The sequence below is a fragment of the Pipra filicauda genome, unplaced genomic scaffold, assembly GCF_003945595.2.
Source record: "Pipra filicauda isolate LSUMZ 115617 unplaced genomic scaffold, ASM394559v2 scaffold103_size3290846_pilon, whole genome shotgun sequence".
Classification (NCBI taxonomy): Eukaryota; Metazoa; Chordata; class Aves; order Passeriformes; family Pipridae; genus Pipra; species Pipra filicauda.
In genome coordinates this window covers 2,493,604-2,514,046 of record NW_024103474.1, presented here as the reverse complement: position 1 = coordinate 2,514,046, position 20,443 = coordinate 2,493,604, and the positions used below count along the sequence as shown (strand labels likewise).

At 38.8% G+C, this 20,443-nt stretch overlaps 1 protein-coding gene across 4 annotated transcripts in view; it reads right to left on the bottom strand.

Annotated features, from left to right (window-relative positions):
• Positions 1 to 755: 755 nt before the first annotated feature.
• LOC113990958 (inter-alpha-trypsin inhibitor heavy chain H3-like) overlaps positions 756 to 20,443 on the bottom strand; it is a 22,886-nt gene continuing 3,198 nt past the window's right edge. For 3 of the 4 annotated variants that reach the window (XM_039379098.1, XM_027726898.2, XM_039379106.1), the window contains exons 2-22: positions 17,820 to 17,843; positions 16,526 to 16,692; positions 15,726 to 15,830; positions 15,147 to 15,309; positions 14,425 to 14,535; positions 13,674 to 13,799; positions 12,991 to 13,107; positions 12,330 to 12,498; positions 11,885 to 12,010; positions 11,456 to 11,637; positions 10,324 to 10,509; positions 9,216 to 9,355; positions 8,713 to 8,867; positions 6,915 to 6,920; positions 6,160 to 6,186; positions 5,251 to 5,295; positions 4,740 to 4,853; positions 3,946 to 4,150; positions 2,651 to 2,823; positions 1,320 to 1,431; positions 756 to 1,220 (exon numbers count right to left, since the gene is read on the bottom strand). In XM_039379098.1, the coding sequence (XP_039235032.1) occupies positions 1,091 to 1,220; positions 1,320 to 1,431; positions 2,651 to 2,823; positions 3,946 to 4,150; positions 4,740 to 4,853; positions 5,251 to 5,295; positions 6,160 to 6,186; positions 6,915 to 6,920; positions 8,713 to 8,867; positions 9,216 to 9,355; positions 10,324 to 10,509; positions 11,456 to 11,637; positions 11,885 to 12,010; positions 12,330 to 12,498; positions 12,991 to 13,107; positions 13,674 to 13,799; positions 14,425 to 14,535; positions 15,147 to 15,309; positions 15,726 to 15,830; positions 16,526 to 16,692; positions 17,820 to 17,843 (2,583 nt within the window). In that variant the 3' untranslated portion in view covers positions 756 to 1,090. Of the gene's footprint in view, positions 1,221 to 1,319; positions 1,432 to 2,650; positions 2,824 to 3,945; positions 4,151 to 4,739; positions 4,854 to 5,250; positions 5,296 to 6,159; positions 6,187 to 6,914; positions 6,921 to 8,712; positions 8,868 to 9,215; positions 9,356 to 10,323; positions 10,510 to 11,455; positions 11,638 to 11,884; positions 12,011 to 12,329; positions 12,499 to 12,990; positions 13,108 to 13,673; positions 13,800 to 14,424; positions 14,536 to 15,146; positions 15,310 to 15,725; positions 15,831 to 16,525; positions 16,693 to 17,819; positions 17,984 to 20,443 lie in introns of all 4 variants that reach the window. The other variant, XM_039379101.1, reaches the window with a different exon arrangement.

The following is a 20,443-nucleotide window of genomic DNA, read 5'->3' as shown; positions in this document are numbered from 1 at the left end:
ATAATTTTTCTCTATTTTTTTCCTCTTTGATTCTTCTGTTGAATTTTTGTTCACCTCTACCTTTGTTCTTTCAGTTTAACCCATCACATCTCATGCCATCTCTGTTTTTCCCACTACACTCCTCTTTCCTCAGGTTGTCTGCATTCTAGTTTTCCACACACTGACTCTCTCTCCTTGTCATACAGCAATAGTGGAATTTTCTGCTTTGCCATGCGAGACCACAATTACCTTGTTGTGGCTGATTTAATTAAAAGAAATCTTGAAGTAAATAAGAAATAGGCTTTTCTTTTTCTTTAGAAGTAATACCTTGCAATTTCTTCCAGTACAAAATGAATATATAAATAAATGGGACACTTCTTGCCCCGAATATGTTCATAAATTCTGTTATGGGAACAGAGGGAGGGGTTCTACACAAAAAAGACAGAGTCCAAAAGAGCTATTATTACTTAAACGTGAGTGGTGCTTGCAACTGTGGTATTTCATGAATTTATAAAGATTTGGGCATTCGAAAGTTAGGTTCAAATTAAAATACTAAAATACCCAGATGCCAACAGTCATCCTGTGTGCTGGCACCAGCCCTCAGCACTGCACAGTCAAGTGGTCGGGAGGTTCCAAGTGCCGTGGAATTATCCCAAAATCTGGGCTGGGCTGTCAGCTGCCCTCTTGTGCTCAGTCGCGAAATGCATCTGGCGCCCTGGGCTTTGTGAAACCGGGGTGAAAACATCCATAGCTGCTGGAATAACAGGACCAGGCACTGAGTGCTGAGGCTTTAAGTCACTCCGTTATTGATTTAATATTGGATAGAAGGTTTCTGTTATGTTTTACAAAGTAACGTTCAAAGTCAGAATTTTGAACCTAATAAAGAGGACGTTCCAGAGGAGGAGGGGTGTCTGTGCACACAAGGGGAACAGCTGCCCTGCACTTCAGATTCCATCAAATGCACAGCAAAACTGTAGGAGAATCCAACATACCTTGTCCTTGCCAAACATGGTATGCTTACAGATTTTTAATAGTTCTTAAACATTAAAAAATACTGTTCTTTCAGACAAATCATCCGTCTACCCACGGATTTGGAGGAAGTTGTAGTTGCTTAAAACAGACTGGAAACAATATAATCTGTGTGAACACCGTCTATGAGCCCAGCTCCGTTGTCATGGACAAACCAGCAAGGAATGTCAACAGCATGGTTGGGATCTCTTCTGTAATCCTTCTGCCAGCCCCTGAAAGGGAAACACAGCCATGGGAGTACCAAGGTAGGAACTGCACTTGGACAAGGCAATCTTGCCTAAGTCTTTGCTAAGGACTTAATTATTCTGTACCTCGTTACTATCAGTTCATTGTTTTTAACAACCATCGTGGCATCTGATTTCTTGGGATCAGACCCAGGATGAATCTCAAGTATGGTGAAGTCAATGGGGTGGAAAAATTGTCCTAAAAATAGAAGCCAAAATTAACATGTCAGGCACATTGCACACATTAAACCAGCAACCAAACAGAAATTCCAGAATTTCTACATCCTCATGCTGGTTTCCATGTCCCTTCAGGGGTTTGAATGGATAAGCAAACACCAGGTCTCATGTAAGGTTGAACATATGCCCATGGAATTATTTTCTATCTACAATCCATATCATCTGGATGTAAGTTCCAGCTTCTGAGTGCACAATACAATTAGCCTTTTCTACATATCTTTCAAGATATCCTCACTTGTTGTCTAGTCAACTGTATTTATGATATATTCCCCAAGTTTTTAGCTTTTTTTTAATCAAATAATGTGTGTGTTGATCTCTGAAACCTCTGGATGTGACTGTGCTCAGCACAAGGCTGACAGCTAAGGAATTTTTGTACTCCTGCCAGGATTAGCTTTTGCACACTTTTGTCCTTTCTGGGCTGGTGCAGTTCATTGTTTTCCACACTGAGTAAACTTATTGACCTAAAAGGAATGTTTGCTGCCCTCATCAGATTTTGTAAGTGAAAATTGGAAGGCAGATGTCTGCTCTCTGTGGTTTTTGGAGCAGAGAATGCCCACCACCAAACACACTGCACTGGCAGAAAATGGGATCAAACTCTTGATCCCTGAATTATCAACTTCACTTTCTACTAAAACAAAGAATGTTGGCTAACATAAGGAAAACCCTGGATGATACAAAGGCATATTGTGGGTTTAATATATGCTAATAAATCAAGATATACCTTAATCAAGTTATACCTTAACAATTTCTTTTCTTACAAGGATCCACTAACTGAGGCTTGGCAAATTTTGATCAGGCAAACAAGTATTTTTTCAGAGTGCCTGTGTTTAGGCAAAGGGGGATAAGATGAAAGGAGAGGTTAAACCATCCAAGAGACTGGAGGAATAGTGTAGTAAGAAAAAAAAATCTGTAGGTGGGACTTAGCAAGATAAAGAGGTTTAAAGATGCCAGTGAGGACAATGAGTGCCAGTGATTTCAGCAGCAGAAGCAGAGAAATTTGTGAAAAGATAATTCACACAGTCTGAGCCCAGAATGTTTTGTCACAAATCCTAATTCTGTCAATCAATGTCATCTCAGTTTCCTCCATTCTCAGTTCAGAAAGGTTAAGTACAAGCTTGTGTCTACAAATTATGCAGCCTCAAAAGGAAGGACCAGCATGGAAACACTAAAAGAAGTCATACCTAATAATCCATGGGTCTGTTCAGACAGTTTATCCTCTTCCAATGTATACAGTCCTAGGAAATCTTGGTGGAGAGGATGCTTCTTCCATACTTGGTGCAAAACAACAACAAATGAGGCACCACTGCCCATTGAGAGCACCAGATTTTTTTTTCTATTAATTATTAAAGTAAAACTGAGGGGAAAAAAAACCAAAACATGAATTAGGACATTGTGCTTCCCAGAGTTAACAGCAAGGAGAAGAAACGTGAGAAGAAGAAACCTGTCCAAGACATAAACATGGCTTTATAAAGTGCTGAGTGTTTTTTAGAAGAGAGGGTTTGCTGCCTAGTTTGGTCCATGGGAGTCTCTGTGTGTGTGTTCACAGACAGTCATATTAAATGACAGAATCATATTAAATGACAGAATCATATTAAATGACACTGGAAAAGGCTACCTGGCCTTTAAACTTTTCAGTCAGATGGTTTTACCAAAACTTGTCCTTTAACAGTGCAAATAATCAGAGATAGGTCAGTGATATGTAGGTACAGCACCTCATGCTCAGTAATACAAATTCCATTGATAAAACCATCACTTCCTTGGCTGGATGCTACATGGCACTTTTTCCTTTTGTTTTTCAGAGAAGTCAGCTCCCAAAGTGCCTAGGTTAGTGCTAAGATAAAGAAGTTTTGCTTCTGATCGTGTTACTGGCATCATCCATGTTCTATCATAATTAAAAAAAAACCAAAACAAACAAAAAGGCATGCTGTGTGAATAAGTTTTGCTCTCTGCTGCAGTGCCAGGCCTTGAGAAGGCAGGAGGAGGAGATGTTGCCCATTCCTTTTCTGAACTTCCTTTTGCACAGGTATAAATGATTCTGTAATAGAGAGATCCCATGAAAAATAGACCTGCTGACGGGGCAAAATGTACCTATTCTGTAAATGCCACAATTTCCATTTCTTAAACTGGAGATTGTTTATGGTGCGTTATTATGCCTTTGAAAGACTACATACTGTGTCTAAAGTTAATCTTCAAGCATTTGCAAGACACTGCTGCATGAAGCACGAGACCAAATCTAGCTTTGCCTTAGTCATGGTAATAGACTAGCAGGGAAAAATTTTCACTTACTTATTCCAAGCAGAGGAATTTGTGAATAATTCAGCAGTTACACAACAAAATAGAGAGCAGAGTCCAGCAGGGCTTGAATCAATTTCTTTTGTAGATTCAGACAACAAATCTTAGAAGTGTATTATTGATCAATGTTTAAAGAAGTGTAGAAAGTAATGCAAGAGCCTGATGGCCTTTCTTTAAGCCTTACCCTGCTTGTTGCAAGGTGACTGAGTCAAGCCAGGTGAAACCCATTTTTTCATTGCCATTCTGAACTGTGATCTTCTCAGGAGTTACTGTCAGTTTTAAACCCAGGTGCTTATTTGCAATGCCAAGTTTTCCAAAATATGAATTTTGGATCTTTGCATTGGTATTTGCTCTCTTATCACCAATGAGTTCTCCATTGACTGTGATGCCTAATATAGAAAGGAAACAAGTATTGTTTTATAGACAGGACTTGATTAACTGATGCCAAGGGGTGTCTTGAATATTTAACAAAACCAAAGGAATTAGGTATGAGTTGAAAAATATATCAGAATTACTTGTGCATATTTGTGCTAAAGTAAAATAAAGCCCCGGGGGCTGTTCAGTGAATTTCCACAAAGCCAACAATCATTTTCTTGAGAAAAGTTCAGTATTTCCTAGAACACAAAGAGTTTGTGATGGGCACAGATGGCCTGTGTGACATCAGTCTCTCTTTACCAGATATTCCATGAACTGGCAACTTAAGGATTATTTTATTGTCTGTACTAAAACTCACTGAGACAAATTACTACTCTCAACCCTCACAGTGGTTTTCAAACAAAGTTTAAAAGTTTATTTTGCTCCAAGAAGTGAAAACAGTCATGATAATGATACCCTATCATAACTGTAGGACCTCCTACTAACTTTGCAGGGAAAAAAAGCTTATGCATTATAAAGAAAGAAACAGCCTTTATGCACCTGACATTTTGTTAGAAGTATCATGATTTAGTGATTATTTAAAAAAAATAAATTAAAACTCACCTGTAACTGGATCATTTATCAAATTTAAGACAGTACCCGGGTTTTCATTGATATTGAAACAGATGGCATCTCTTTTTTGTGGCACCCATATCACGAAGTGTGGGTCCCCATCAACTGCAAAGGCAAATCACTGGTGTTTGGACAGTGACACACGGGGCAAAGCTCCACATGAGCAGTTAATACTGTGCCAGTGGAACTGGGCCCTTCACAAGCTGCATGAAAGTGTTACTGAGAGCAGGAAGGGACCTGAATAGAGAACAGGCAGGCACCAACACAAAGCCCGTTGACAGGAAGGAGGGCTGAGAAAAGGACCACAAATCATTTCAATTTCTTGATCTTTAAAAGACACTGAGAGACGTTACAAGTAAACTAAAATATCAGCCCCTTGGAAATGAAAAATGGCAGCTTTTATGGAAGGGAATTATCAAAAAGACTCATAAGAATTGTGTAGTTTAGCCTTAAAAACCCTCTTCTGTTCTCCTTCTAAACAGGCAGCACTCAAACCACTCACCACTGGTGTACCATGTGGGTTGTGATCCTCGATACATTTGTGAACCTGCAGAAGGATAAAAACTTGTTAGGAAAACACATCAAAATGGAAAATGTACGTGCTCTCTGCATGGTACAAGTAAGATGTCAGGAGGTTAATATGCTTGGTAAATCACTAATTCCATCCTGGTTTTTAAAGCATATAGTCCATGGGATGACAGTTTGTGCTGCTCTTGAATCAAAAAAAGCTTCACAATAGAGACAGATTTCACTTGTCTACATTGCTTTGAGGGTCTCCACAGAGCCCAGGTAATGTATCTGCAGGACACAAATATCTCAGGCTTTAGGATCAAGCTATCAGCAAGGCAATGCAACATCATCCATTGAAAACTTTTGACATTTTGACATTTGTTTTTCCAGAATAAATTTAAGTGTCTCAACAAAAACTTGAGAAAACTAGACAGAGACAGAGAGACTGAGACTAATCCCCAGAGCAAAAAGGTAACTCTAACTCTCCCATTCCTAGGATTTCCCAGCCAGCCATTTGATGGGTCAGTTGCTGCTTCTCTCTCTTGAATTAAAACAGTTGCTTTTTGCACAAGTAACTGAAAATATTAATTTAACCAGGATGTTGGACATCATAGGCCCTTGCTTTATATCAAGGAGATCCAAATTGAAGTCCATCCTCTGTTTTTGGGAAACACCTTTCAGGAAAAAATGGTGGATGGATGAATTGGCATTTTCTCCTCAAAAACTATTTAGCTGAATCTTTTTCACCTCGTATTGTTCAACCTTTAAGTGTGTTTTTAGCAGGGAGCAGAATTTGGCAGTATTTGTTAAAGTACAGTTGTAAACCCAGACATGGCAGTCTCCAGCTCTCTGGTAACTTCAGTTGACAGATCCTGCTCCATTCAGAAACTTAATGACTTACCAAGCATTGAAGATACGGAAGTCAGTGCTGTGAAGGAAACAAAATGTTATTTTAGAGCCTACAAAGAACAAAAAACAATTTTTCTTGCTTCCTTCCACCAAAACCAACTCAAAAAAAATTGTAATTATGTATAAATTTCTAAATTATTACAAAGGAAAAACTTTATTTGATACTGCTACAAAGTAGAGTCTTGAAAGGGCTGAAAGCACACCCTCCTTTTCAGCAAGAATGTTCCTTCTCCACAGGCCTGGGCTTGGCTCTGTATGGGACTGGGACAGCCTGCTCTTCTCTGGTTCCTCTGTGCCACCTTGCTCTAAGCTGTACTTCCCCAGAGGGGAAGTCAGTAAGATTTTCCCACCTGCTTCCATATTTTTCTACTCTTCTGCTCTTTTTACACCTGAAACTATGTCAGGGTGTCTGAAGACAGGGCTTTGTTCTGAAGGAGTGGCAATCACAGCAGGAACAAAGACATATTTGTATGGGATTGCCTCACACAGGTACCTGGGAGAGCTTATTTGTACTGGGCCTGAATTCTCTGGTGGTGGGATGCTGGAGTCATCAGAGACAGGAGGAACCACACTGAAAACACTACAAACTTATCCACCTGAAAAGTTTTAAATGTATTTATAACACTATCTTGATTTATTCACTAAGAATTTTATGAAAATATTGCATCCTAGATCAAATAACCAATGTGGGAAATCCACCTCTAACAGTTAAAAACATGACATAAATTTAATAAGAAATGTACATACCTTCAGCTGTTACCATGGGCAGGCAAGGAGTAAAAGGAAGAAAAAGAGAAATTTACAATTTCAGTTGTATAATTAAACAGGTGGAATTCTGACCCTGCTAAAACATATTCTAAGAAAAAAAAAATAAACTTAAAACTGTTTGAAAACTCAACCAGGTATCTTCAGTATTTTACAATTCCATTTCTTCCCAGTGATACAACTCAATATTTGTAGATCAAACAGAAACACACTGAAAGTAAAAAGCTTTTCTGTGGGGCAGCAAAACTGCAATTTATTATGCATGGGACAAGGGCTTTATTTATAGTTGTTCTATTGTTATGCCACACTTATACTGCAAAATGTTCCTTACTGGGTTTACTCTTTTGCAGTTTTTGAGGCATTTGAATAATTCTATTAATACTGACTGGATCATTCACTAATCTGATTTGTGAATCTAGACTTCAGGGTGTGTACAATTCTTTTCTTTTCTTTTCTTATACAGAAACAGTCCTTTGAGTGTTTTCTGCTATTTCTGCTCTATATTTTCTACGTACAGAGAGGATTTCCTGGGAAAGAGGTTCAAAGAGGAGCCAGGTACCACAAGTACCTGGAAAGGAAAAGCAAAGAGATGAAGATGAGTGAGTAGATGTCTCTTCTGTCAGATGTTTGGGGGTTTCCATCTTATGGAGGCCAGGTGCAAACTTTAAAGTCACTCTGTTGTACAGTGACTTGAATGTTAAACTAAACATGAAGGGTTGTGTCAGTATTCCATTACGAGGGTTATGAAAAATAATGCAAAAACTTATCAGCAGAATGCCTGAAGAATTATTCACAGTTGAAAGACACTTAGCAATTCATTGGCTTCAGGATTTATTCCAGCTGAAAGAAAAACCCACTAATCCCCTGTAAGTATCTCTGTTATGCTAAAATGCCTTAAGTTTTCACGCCAAATTCAAAAGATTAGGAAGTTTTAAATGTAGAAGGCAGCAGAGAGCCCACACAGAGCCTGCAAGAACTTTTAGGGGCTCTAGGTAAAAGTTTTGGGGAAAAAAAATACTGGGTGCTGACAGAAGAGACTGAAAAGCCTCTGTTAGACCTGTAGAACCAGGGTGGCTGGAACAATACACAGAGATGAAGTTTGGGTGGTTTTGGGGCACTCTGAGCAAACAGCACTGCCTTGCTTTGAGAGGGGAACAGAGTGTTTGTTACACAGATGTTGAACAGAGAGGCTGAGCTGTTTTACTAAGAATAGAGTTCATCACTAGCCAAAGTATCAGAGGAGTTGAAAACAAATTGTCTACTTTCAATATAATTGCTTCTCTTTCTGCAATATAGATGAATGCTGTGTTTTACATATGCAATCTCAAATTCTTTTACAACTTGATGCATCCTGCATGAGGAAGAGCTCATGAAAATTTTCCTCTTTCATGCAGAAAGAGGTTACTACATCTACCCCTAGGCTGAAGTATGTGGAAAAATAAAGGAGAAAGTGATGTGAACTCATTTTAATGTAGCTGGATTATTAGATTAGAAATGCTTCTTGGTTTGTTTTTTTTTCTGTAATAGTTTATGTATTTGGTTTAAAATACACTTATTTTAAATGTATAGTACTTTGCCTGTACAATTTAGTAATGAAGGATGGTTTGATGGAAGTGAGATTTACAATGAAAAGTAATTTTTGCATAAACACACGTGCCAGGCTTGGAAAGTAGATTTTTCAGATACGTTTAAAACTGCCCACATGGAAGCCTTTCTTTAGGAGAACGTCAAATGAGCACTTGGCTTCTCAAATGCAGTGAAAATGTGAACATGTCTGTACCTTCAGTGGGTTTATCAGCAATCACATCTTCATTGTCATTTTCTTCTGGTTTTGTTACCACCATGGATGTCAGTGGTGTTACAAACTTGTACTTCAGGGAGAGAGCCAGGGCTTCAGCTGTAAGGTTTTCCTTTTCTTCTCCTGTAGCTGCAATACTGAATACAGGTAGAGACTCCCAGAATCAGTGACTGCTGAATTACTCACCAAATTCAATATTTTACTTTAAAGTGAAGTCATTTCTCTGCAGCTAATTTATCAATAAGTCATATTTGTCACACTCTAAAAGCACTTCTGATTCCCCTGGCTATCCATGAAAAAGGCGAACCCGTGCTTTATACTTACAGTAATTTAAAATCGTTTCATTTGCAACCTGAAACAAGAATATTGAGGCTATGGAGGAGAATAGGTAGGGGGATTTTCCTTACTGATTTTTATCCTAGAAGCTGCAGGAGTCAGAGGGCTTAAGGAGTTCATAGCTAAGATGTTATTCTAGATATAATTACCGTCTTTCCAGGAGTTGTTCAATGGTAAGATAAGCCCAGAGCCTTTCAATGTACTCTCCAAATATGTATTCTTGTTCTTGGAAAGCTTGAGCTGTTTGCTCAGCATCTTGTTGTGTAGTGTATGACAGGGCATCTTTAGCCTGTTGGGAGTAAGGAAGCTTCTCTGTATCATAAGTAGCCAAGGACTGCAAGAACCTCCCAAAAATCGAGACCTTCACACCTGAAAACCTTATCAAGTTGAAAAACAGTCTGGTTCCACCCAGCACTTGCCCAGGAGATTGCCAGTGTTCTATGAGGAATTTTGACCCATTGTTTCTGTGAAGGTCAGAGGTGTACACTACAGGATATAACACAGTTTCCAAAATCACATGGTGTTTTTGTTCATCAGAATTCAGCTATCCAGGATTAAAGAACTTGGATTACGATACTGATTTCAGAGAGGAACATGCTCAAGCAGACAGGCTGGAATTAAGTTCACAGTAATACATTATTTGTATTTAAAGAACACCAAAGTCCACGGTCCATGGGGCATATTTGCAATCCATGATTTATGATAACATGGTCTAGAATATATTTGTGTTCTGTTTCTTGAATATCAGGGGTAAATATTTTTACTGAATCCAGATGTGGAGAGGTATTAGAAGCAGAGTTCTATTTTAAGGGGAAGATATTTCAAATATTCAGCTGGCTTATTTATTGGTTTTCTTCATCCACTGAAGAGAAGTGCCTGTGAACACTGAAAATTTGGCTCCCAAAAGAACCAGGTAGGGTATTTAGAGACTAAATACATACAGTATTTATATATTTATAAATATATGAGGATATGTATAAATACATGAGTATATTTATATATATTTGTTAACAAAACTAATCCAGTCACACTGCACAAAGTTGTTCCAGACTGACCCTACTACACTTGAGTTAGGCAAGTAATTTGCAATTTTAAAAGCAATGACTTTGGCACGTTTAGTTTCTCACATGTGCAGTAACCCATCCTGCCACCGAGGTAAAGAAATACCAATAAATATTTTAAGTATTTAAGTAGTGCCAGCTTTGAACATTCAGAGGTTTTGTGTATCTTGCATAAGTTAAAGAAATCCATACTTACACCTTCACCTCTGACATCTACAGTCAATTGGTTTTGGTTGCTGTCTACAAAACGTCCAGCCACCACAATCTCAGACCCATCGTAGAAATGCTTAAAACTGTTCGTAGTTAGGTCTTGTATTTCATTTTCTGGGTAGTTTAACTCCACATCTGTGAGCATGGGATTTGACACTTCATCATAAAACCCCTATAAGATTAAAAAAAAAAAAAAGGAAAACATTTAACTCTCATTGTTTCTTTAATTCGTAGATCTGTAACCAGAAACATCCTGCTATTTTGGCAATGAAAACTGCAAGTGTATTTTATAAGAAATATTTAAATATTTGGTTAACTCTCAGAGCACAAGGCCTAAAAAAAATCTACAAATAAAGGAGATGAGAAAGGACATACAACTCTTCAGTCTCGCTTAGAGAGAGAAAAAAATATCTGAGAACAACATGGTGTGGATGATGAATCAAGAGGGATCCCTGGTATTTGATAGAGATAAGTTTTTAGATCTATTCCCAGCAGAGACTGACATAAGCTCTTAATTTCAGAGCTTGAAATGAAATCCAGTATCTAATTCTTTGGTGAATTTTTTGAATGGCTGCTATTGGAATGGGAGAAGTAAAACAGGTCAACCTCATAAGGCCTATACCTGTTTTCATGTCTTATACAACTCTAGAATGCCTCAGAAGTAGGGTAGGATACACCTGCTTCCAGTAAGTTTCTAAAGGCAGAATATCTAGAGCTTTATGATCTGTTCTCCCTCTTGTCCCTTGACATGACATTAACCACATGATCTGTGAGGTTTGGGATATAAATGACTGCAGCAAGTTTGCTGCACACCAGGTGCCCTTCAGAAGCATGACTTGTGTCACCCTGTGCCAAGTTTTGAACTCTGCCATAGCCCCCAGTATCTCCCCTTTACTGTCCTTCTACTTCCTGCTTATATGAGGGAAGGAGAAAATCAAATGCAACTAAAGGTCCCTTCCAACTCAGACTATTCTATGACTCTAATATTCTGATTACAGCAGATTCTGGAGTATCCCATCATCAGATTACACAATGGGGTTTTGATTGCTTGAAAAGAACAACTGTATAGTTATCTGAACCAACGTATTTTCATCTAATTTAAGTGGTGGTTACTGTACTTGAAGCTGTAAAGCTGCATCAGAGTCAGGATAAATCCGACGGGCCAATCCTTTATTCTCCAGTGCCATCCTCTCCAAGAAGCCATAGTCTACACCAGAGCCAAACCCAAGGTTGTATAAGGGGTATCTTCCTTTAATAGCATTTTTTACATCTGTCTCAATGGTGTGAATATCTGATACACCTGCATGAAACCAGGAAACGTTTGAGTTGTCTTCAAAAATAGATAAAATGATCACAAAATTAAATGTGACTCGTCATGTTCAGATTTCTTAGGAGGCATTATCAAAAACTTGGTTTAGCATAATGATACTGTATAGTAGCATTTAAATCATGAAAACATCAAGAAGTCAAAGGTGAAGGCCAGTTTTAACTAGCATTTTTTATTAGTTAATTAACTCTCTTTATTATTCCATCCAATAGAAACTTACCTTGGTTTGGCTGGCCATCTGTTAACATGATAATTATAGAGGCACTTCTCTTGGGCACAAGGTTCCCTTCATGAGCAGCATTCAGAATATCAATTCCCCTCATCAAACCACCATGTAAATTTGTCACTATGGGGTAGACATAGAAATTTGGGTTCAGCAGAGATCATCAAAAGAAAGGCCCATTTTTCACTGGGATCTGAAGAGATTTAATTACAGCATGAAAATGAAAGATTTGGGTTTATAAGCAGGGGGATGTTTAGATAGAGAAGTACCTGGACTTTGGAAACATAGAGAGAAATAGATGTCATGTTCTGAGTAAAATTCAACTTCAGGAGTGTCTCATCAGTAATCTAAAAACCCAACAAGCTGTAGCATTGTGTTCACAGAATGAAGAGATAAATTAACTTACACAGTGACCAACTGGCAAGTCCAGTAAAGTACTTACTGCCTGAAGCATCAATGTTCCGAACAAACTTCCTTGCTTCATCCAAATTCTCAGGAGTGGCCTTGATTAATGTTTCTTTCCAGGTGGACACACCAGAATTGAACAATATGAAATTGAAGAAGTCATCTTCTTTAATGTCATCTAAGATTTTTAGAAGTGCTTCTCTCGTCTATAAGACAAAGAGATTTAAATATACAATTCAACATTTAACAGAATAGGTGCTTACAGATTTGACATTATTAATCTCTCACCATTGGGGTATTTTTAACTTCTATATAGTATGTTGTGCAAAAATCCTGAGCTTGTTCTGTCCTTGCCAGTCCCTGTGCCTGTTTCAGAGTAACTCTAGGGAAGTCAGTCAGCTGCAAGAACACCTGGTAAGTCTTTGTAGCTAAAAGGAAAATCAGATCTCCTGTCATGGATTGTTGCTTACACTGGGATAAGCTGGCATGGCAAATTGAAAGCGATGGGAAATGGGTAGCTACAGTCTGGTGGAGAAGCTCATACACAAGCAAGCCTGGATATTTTGATGCGACACCAAAACCTGAAAATTCTGAGCATTAGCTTAGAATGAGGAGTCCTAACTACGAAAAGCTCATATCCCTTCCAGTACTTTTTCCCAGCTCTTCCATTGAAACTCTTCAGTAATGTAATAACTTACCTGTTCCATTGGTCTTCCATACATTGAGCCACTAGTATCCATTACAAAAATAATATTCTTGGGCAAATTTGGAAGATTTGTTGGTGCAAAGAAGTGTACGAAGTAGCCATTGACAATCTGAAAAATAAAATGGGAAAAAAAACCCCCATAACACCACCAAAAACTTTGGTATATTGTAAAGATAAAACAGATAAAGGGGATATTACTCTCATTTAGTGTCTGGTCTCTGAGTGGACTAAAAGGTTTTAATGGCTCCAACCAGTCTCACCTGCGTCCATGGGCCCAGGAGCATCATTTAAGTGCAAGACTGGGCCTTTAGTTCCTGCCTGAGCTACACTGTCAGAACATTTGTGTCCAGCTATACCACAGCTGTATCACCTGTCCCTATCCATGGACTCCACTGTTTTGGATTCCACCCTAAAGACTGACTTCCTGCCTTGACCTTGGGCTCATCACCACAAACTTGCCTGATGACCTGGACTCTCAGTGGAATTTGAGTGCCACCTCAGGGGCTGCCTTGCTCAGGTACTGTGAGGAGTGGGCTCGTGGCTGGTGAAGCCCCTGTGCTGTCAGCTGTGCTGTCACACTCAGCTCCCTGTCCTTTAGGAAACAGCTGGCTCTCACTGCTCCTTGACTGTTACTATGCAAGTCAGGCTGTTTAACTGTTGAGAATTTCAATTTACCTGCAAATTATCTGGAGTTGTTCTCTTCACATCATATCTTACAGTAAAATCCCCATCCAAGGCAGACTCTGAGCAACTTGCACAGGTTCGCTGCTGATCAAGAGTTGGCTTGAAAGAGATGTGCCCCTGCAAAGGAAAGCCTTCATTAGATCTGAACCTTCATAGCTGAACATTTCCTACAGAACACATTTGCATTTTCTTAAAGCTAGTATATTTATATTCACAGACATGAGAAGAACCTGGGTTATCTGGTTAGCTATTAGTTTGTATGCATGCATATGTATTTATACACTCATTGGTGGGTAAGTGGTAGATGAAGGCTGCTATCCAGGACTTTCTCTATGTGCTTTCCCTTAGGTCTGCCCTCCACCCTGAATGACACCTTTGGTAAGCCTGTTGGGCAGTCTGTGTTTTTAGGAATTCTATCCCCTCCATACAAGACAAAACTACTTGTTTCTGACTCAGTTCTTGTGTAAGAGATACTCTTACTGGTATCCAGGTTTCCAAATGCTGCTGTGGGACAAGGCCTACTAGTTTTGGTACAGTATCCTGCTGACAGTTACATGGCTTCAGAACTGTGTTGAGAAGGCCTTCAACTTTCTACCTTGGAATTCAGAGCTCATTTGCACAGACAAGCCTTTACTGCATTTTCTCTATTTTTTTTCCTCTCACTTCCATTGCTAGCACTGACATTATTATTTTCAAATTATAGCCATAATAAGTAAATTACGGAACTCAGTAGTCAATGTACCTTTTTCTCTGAAAAAGTTTTTTTAATGGTATTTTGGAGCTCATTGGTGATGAATGTTCCTTCTGCTTCCAGCTCAGTGATACCCTGGGGCTCAAAAATATTTACTGCAATCTGAAACATTAATTGAAAATTCATTGTCATTGACTAACACACAATACATCAACTCAGCCATTTCCAGGAGGATCAGCAGGCAACTACAGATATGAGAGAGGCATTTTCATAAAAGCAATAGAAATTTACTTTTATAATTCATAATGGCAGTCCAAATCCACTTGTGAGGACACATCTTCAGTCAAACAGGTCTTTTTACACACAGAGGTTAAAAACAAAGGTACAAATAAACAAACCTTAATAGAAATATAACTTGAAAGCAGATAGTGGAATTCTACCAAGGCAGATAAGAGTGATCAAAGACCAGTTTTAAAACACAAAAGCTGCAGTATTCTAGAATGCAATATATGCATCAATGTGATTTAAGATGATGTTGTGTCATGGTGGTGTAAGAAAGGTGTAATTTATGCTATAAAGGCATATGCAAAAGATATTAATCTTCCACTTCAATGCCTATTTCAAGGCATTGAAATAGGTTTTTCAGGATTTCACAGATGATTTCTTTCGGCATGCTCAGTAGATGGAATGACCATTGTACTCCTCTTTCAACAGATGTAGAGAATTTCATCAGCTCTTAAGTTACAGTCAAATTTGATCAGTTTGCCATTTACCTCAAAATCTTTGACAAGCTGCTTTGGTTTCACTTTGATGAACATCTCGTATTTTCCAAAGCGTCGCTTCAGCAGTTCCTCGTATGTGAGTTCAAAAGTGACTTTACTGGCTGCTTTAACGTTGACTGAGACAGTGAATTTTTCTGTTTTTCTTCCTGAAGCTCTGTATTAAGTGGTTAGGAAAATAAGTATCTTTATCCTCTTCTACAATATTTATTATTTGGGTTGGTGGCATACAATTTTCAAAAAGAAGAAAAACAAAATGGGATTTTTTTCTGTTCTAAATAGGATCTATTGCTAAAATTATACTCAAATTGTTGAATTTATTCAAGTTTCCCAGTGAGCTTAATCCCAGGAACAGGTCAGTGGAAGCTGCAGAAACAGCCTTTCCATGATTGCAGGTACTGCCTGTGTAGTCAGAAGTTGTATTTCCTTTTTATAATTTGTGCCACAATAACTCTAACTTAATGATTGGTCCTTGGTCCCATAATGTCAGTAACATACCAGAACACAGCATTTCCAATCTCACAGTTTGCTATGGGATGATGATGTGGAAGCCACACAAGGCATCATTCTTACTTGACAAGACCAGCAGTCTGTCCTCTTGAAACAGCCTTCTCATATTGCTTTTTTGCAGCTTCTTTTTCCTTTATAGTTCCAGGATAAGTGACACCATCAATTGTCCTGCAGATGAAAAAGTCCTAGTTTGGTTGAACAATACACGAAAAGTTACCACAGAAATTCTCCCTTTGTTGACTGGTTTGCTAAAAAGCACTTTCAGAGACCTGTTGTTGCCAAGATTGGAGCCCTTTCACTGAAACCAGTCTCCTCAGTGAATTTAGGTGGAACTGGACTTACCCCTGCCATATTCCTACATTTCAGCAGCTTCACCATCCTGTCTCATCTAATGGCAAACCAGCCCTCTGGGTGAGACTCACCTGTCCAAGTGTCACTGCCTACAGATGAGCATTTATTCAAATGTAAGCCTTTCATTCAAACATGATTTTTAAATTAAGAAATAAATTAAGCTATAATGCCATCAGGGAAATTAGGTAATGGAACTTTCCTGGTTTGATAACACCAGAGTAAGTGGTATTTCTAAAAAGGTGGATGGATCTCCAGGGAAGGTCCCCCATTCCCTAAGGTCCACGATGATGAAAAGAAATAACTGAAAATTAGTCATTTTTCTACAGATGTACCAATGTTTGCCTTTCTCCATGTATCTTACATGTTAAGTTAACAGTACCAGAAAATCACCCAGGAGGCATTTAAAAATCTGTCAAATGGCAAAGTAAAAATGAACAGTTGAGTTCAGATTCTCCCAGCTGAATTTGCACAGGTATTTAGTCTTCTCTAATGATATTGTAAAAATTACACACATGCTGAAGTTGGTAATGAAGGCTGTCTTAGGGAGCTCAACATCAAAGAAAACTTCTTTGGACACATTCCCACGATTGACAGCTCGACTGGTGACGACATTGTGGGCAAACCGGGAAGTTACTTTACTATCGATCTTCATGCTATAGATTTCTATCCCATTGACAACCTGTAGATTGAGAAATGAAACAAGGGGAAAAAAGAGCACCAGCTGTTACACTGATGTGTGTGTTAATCAGTCATCATCACACTTTTAAAAAGAAACCATGGCAGGACATCGATCACTCCAAAGCAAACCAGGAATCATGAGAACTGGAGCACAGCTGTGTTTCCTGGGGTATTATCACAATGCCATCATGGCACTATTCCACAAGTTGTACTACAGCCCCTTTAACAAAATACTACTACCACAGCAAAGGTACTGCCACTATAAAAAAATGGTTTATTTTCTCTGCTGAGAGAGTGATGTTTTATGGTTACTCAAAGAGCACAATAATTTACTTGCTGCCTCCCTGGCTCAGTGACTGTAATCATCAGTGGAGTGGATGACTCCTAGAGCAGGGATGTAAGTGATTACCTTGTTTAAAAATAGACCAAAACAATTCCAGATGGCTCCAAACTTTATGTTATTCTGAACTTCCTCACAACTGAAGCTCATTCTTTTTTAAACAAGGAAATGGGCAGGGCAACACTGGTTTTCTCTGAATGCTCAGGTATAAGGTTGCTGGAGAGTATGTGAAAGCACAGGTAACAGCAGATGTGATTCATTAGGCAACTCCTTAAACAAGGTCTGCTTCTTGCAGCAGAGCCAGTGCTGGAAAGAACTATGGAATTTTTATGGTGGGACTGATCTCTGGCTGATTGATTAAGAAGGTCCCCAAACAATCCAAGCATTTAAACATTGCTGAAGGGGATCCAGGTGCCAAGTAGAATCAGCTTCAGACATCAGGTCTCTTGCCTTCTGTAACATAACTTCAATATAAAACAAAAGTAAAAATAAAACCAACATTGAATAGATGTCTGTTAAGAGACACAGAGGTGATTTCAAACAATTTTGCTATTCATTCAAATACAATGAAGTTACAAATCATTTGTTCATTCTCTTTTCTTGTCCAGGATTTTCCATCAGAGCTCGAAAAGGAACTGTCCAGTTCAACCTTTTGCCCAAAACAGGCAGCTCTGGGCTATTTCCAGAAATATCCACTTGCTCTCTCACAGAAACATTTTGTGAACACAGAATGTTCCTGTCACTATAAATCTTTCTTGGTAGCCTGGACAAAACCAAGTCTTACTCACCAAGTCATTCTCAGCATTTCGCTTCTGTAAAGAGAAAAAAAGGGAAAAACCATGAGTAAGAAGGTGCTTTTAGAAGTAAATCACTTAGCACCTGTGCAGTTGTCACAAGCCAAAAGAAGTTGTCCAGGAGAAGGAAAGCTCAAGAGAGGTCTTCATTAGTAAACCTAAAGTAAATTTGAGGGAAGAGCAAGTAAGGCATGTTGCTTGTTTTGTATTTTGCTGAAGTGACACAAAAAGTGTCTTCTTCCCACTGAAAACAATCATGGACCCCTGAAGGATGAGGGGAGAGAGAGAGGAAAAGAATGCTCAGTGCCATTTATGACTAAATGTCACTGAGATTAAAAAACACACTAAAATTTGCTTAATAGGACTCCTCGAATATAGGCTGGCTCTGTGGTGACATCAAGTAAAACCAGAATATCTTGTCCTGAGAGTGACAACTTTTTCTTGGCAATTCCTGGATCTGGGTCCTCTAGTACATATTATCTTTTCAAATTTATTCTCCTTTGGAAGTAAAAAAAGGGTTTGTATCCAAGCATAAAAACCCAGTTTGCACATTTTTTTTTTCCAGTCACACACATCCACACTGTCAGGCAGACCCACCATTACACCTTTTCAGACTTACTCCTAAATTTTTACTGTTTCACCCCACCAGCCTGTCAACCCAACATGACAAAGTATGATGGTAATTCAGTAAGATTACAGAGAGGAGAGGAGAGATGGTCACCATGAAAGCCTGCATGGAGGGGAAAAAAAATAAGCAGCTACAACTTTTTTTTTTGCCATATTTGCTCCCAGAGTAGGTGCAAATATCAGAAGCTGTACAAAAATATCACGTCCTCTCTTCTGAAAGAGGACAGGCACTAAACAAACTGACTGACTCCTGTTACAGTAACAGCTTGTGTAACTCAGTTCTCATCAGCTCTGCTGCAAACACCTTATCTCGTTTGGCTCCGAGAGCCTCCAGGGGGTCACATTTTGTGGAGGCCTGTTTGGCTGCTCCACCAAACAGAGGGATAAGGACCTAATGAGGTTTGAAGTCAGATACACATCTCAGGTACATTTAAGGCTTTTGGTACCTTTCACACTTAAGTTTTGCAAGATGGAAACCGAGACACAGAGAGTTATTTTTTTGTCTATTCTGGAGTTCCTTTCAAGACACTATTAAATGTTAGGTAATGCCAGGTTTGGGGGGAGGCTTCTCAAGTGCTCTAAGAGTCTGGCCAAGAAATCTGGACACATTTCTCTAGGTTCATCTTTCCATCTGCTATTGCCATGCAGGTCATTTCTGTGTGTGCATCTCTCCCTTTCAGAAGCCTCCATGGATTTCTTTAATGCCTGTGTAGACTGTGCACCAATTCAAACCTGTCCTTTCCAAAAGTGAAATTATCTCTTCTGTCTCTATGCTGTCATTACAGTTTGTTATTTCCCCTTGCAAAACACAAACTGAGGTATGGACCTTGGGAAATGAAAAGCTGGAAGTCACTGAAATGTCATTTTGTTTGGTACAAACATTTCCTAACAGTGAAATTACCAAGCAGTTTAAGGATACGAAAAACACACACAAAAAATGTGTTCTTTACTTACAAATTCTGCAATTCTGACTCCTGCCTCCAAATTAAAAGATACTTTAACTGCATTTAGGTTTTACAGGATTGCTGTTGTGTATATTCTTTATCAGGATTATGGGTTTGACAGTAGTTTTGAAGGAGTTCTGTTTCGATTCTGTAAATCTCTAGAGGGGTACTCTGCAATTTTCATTGAAAAAGAAACTACAGAAAAATCTCTCAGTGAAAGGCATTAGTGATTTTGTGCTTGGGCTGATCTTCAATGGAGATACCCAACTCAGCTGGACATTGCCCAGCCACCTGCCCTAGCTGACCCTGATTTGCACAGGGGAGGGGACTGAGCCTGTGATTTTGTTCTGTATTTTTTTTTGTTTGTTTTTTTTTTCTTTTTCTTTTTTTTTTTAATTTTTAATGATTCACTTGGAGGTAGCTTGAGATGTCACTAGCATCAAGGTCATTTTAAGCTATGTGGGTAGAAAGTGATAGTGTGCCACTCAAAAAGATGATGCAATTCTAGCAAAAATGAGATTTTAATATCCTCTACCTTGGATAATCGTTACTTGGTAAAATGTTTCTGTACTATTTCTATATATTTGCCAGGTGCACTAATTATTAGAATGTATTTTTTTTTTCCGTTATGGAACAGCAACAAATTCTTCCTTTGTTCACTACTGTTTTGGTGTGGCAACAACAAAAAATAGAGGTGCAAAAAATCTATAGAAATTGGAGGGGAAAAGAGAAATTTGAATTCCCAAGAAAGCAGGGAGGGCAAAGAGGGCCCCTATTACAGCACTTGCTGAAAGAAGCCCTGATTGTACAGCTTGGAAAACTAAACCACAGTGTGACTAAAAGACTCAGCAAAGAGTGTACAGCGAACTTGAAGTGACCTCAAGGTCAAGGAATGAGGTATTTGCATATATCCCTAAGTGCTACATAGGAAAAACAAGGCACGAAAATTATTTCCAAATCTAAGGCAACACTGAAGATTTCATCATCCCAAGGGATGCTACTTGGCTGCCATGAAGAAGAAACCCTAATGCAGCTCAGCCACACCAA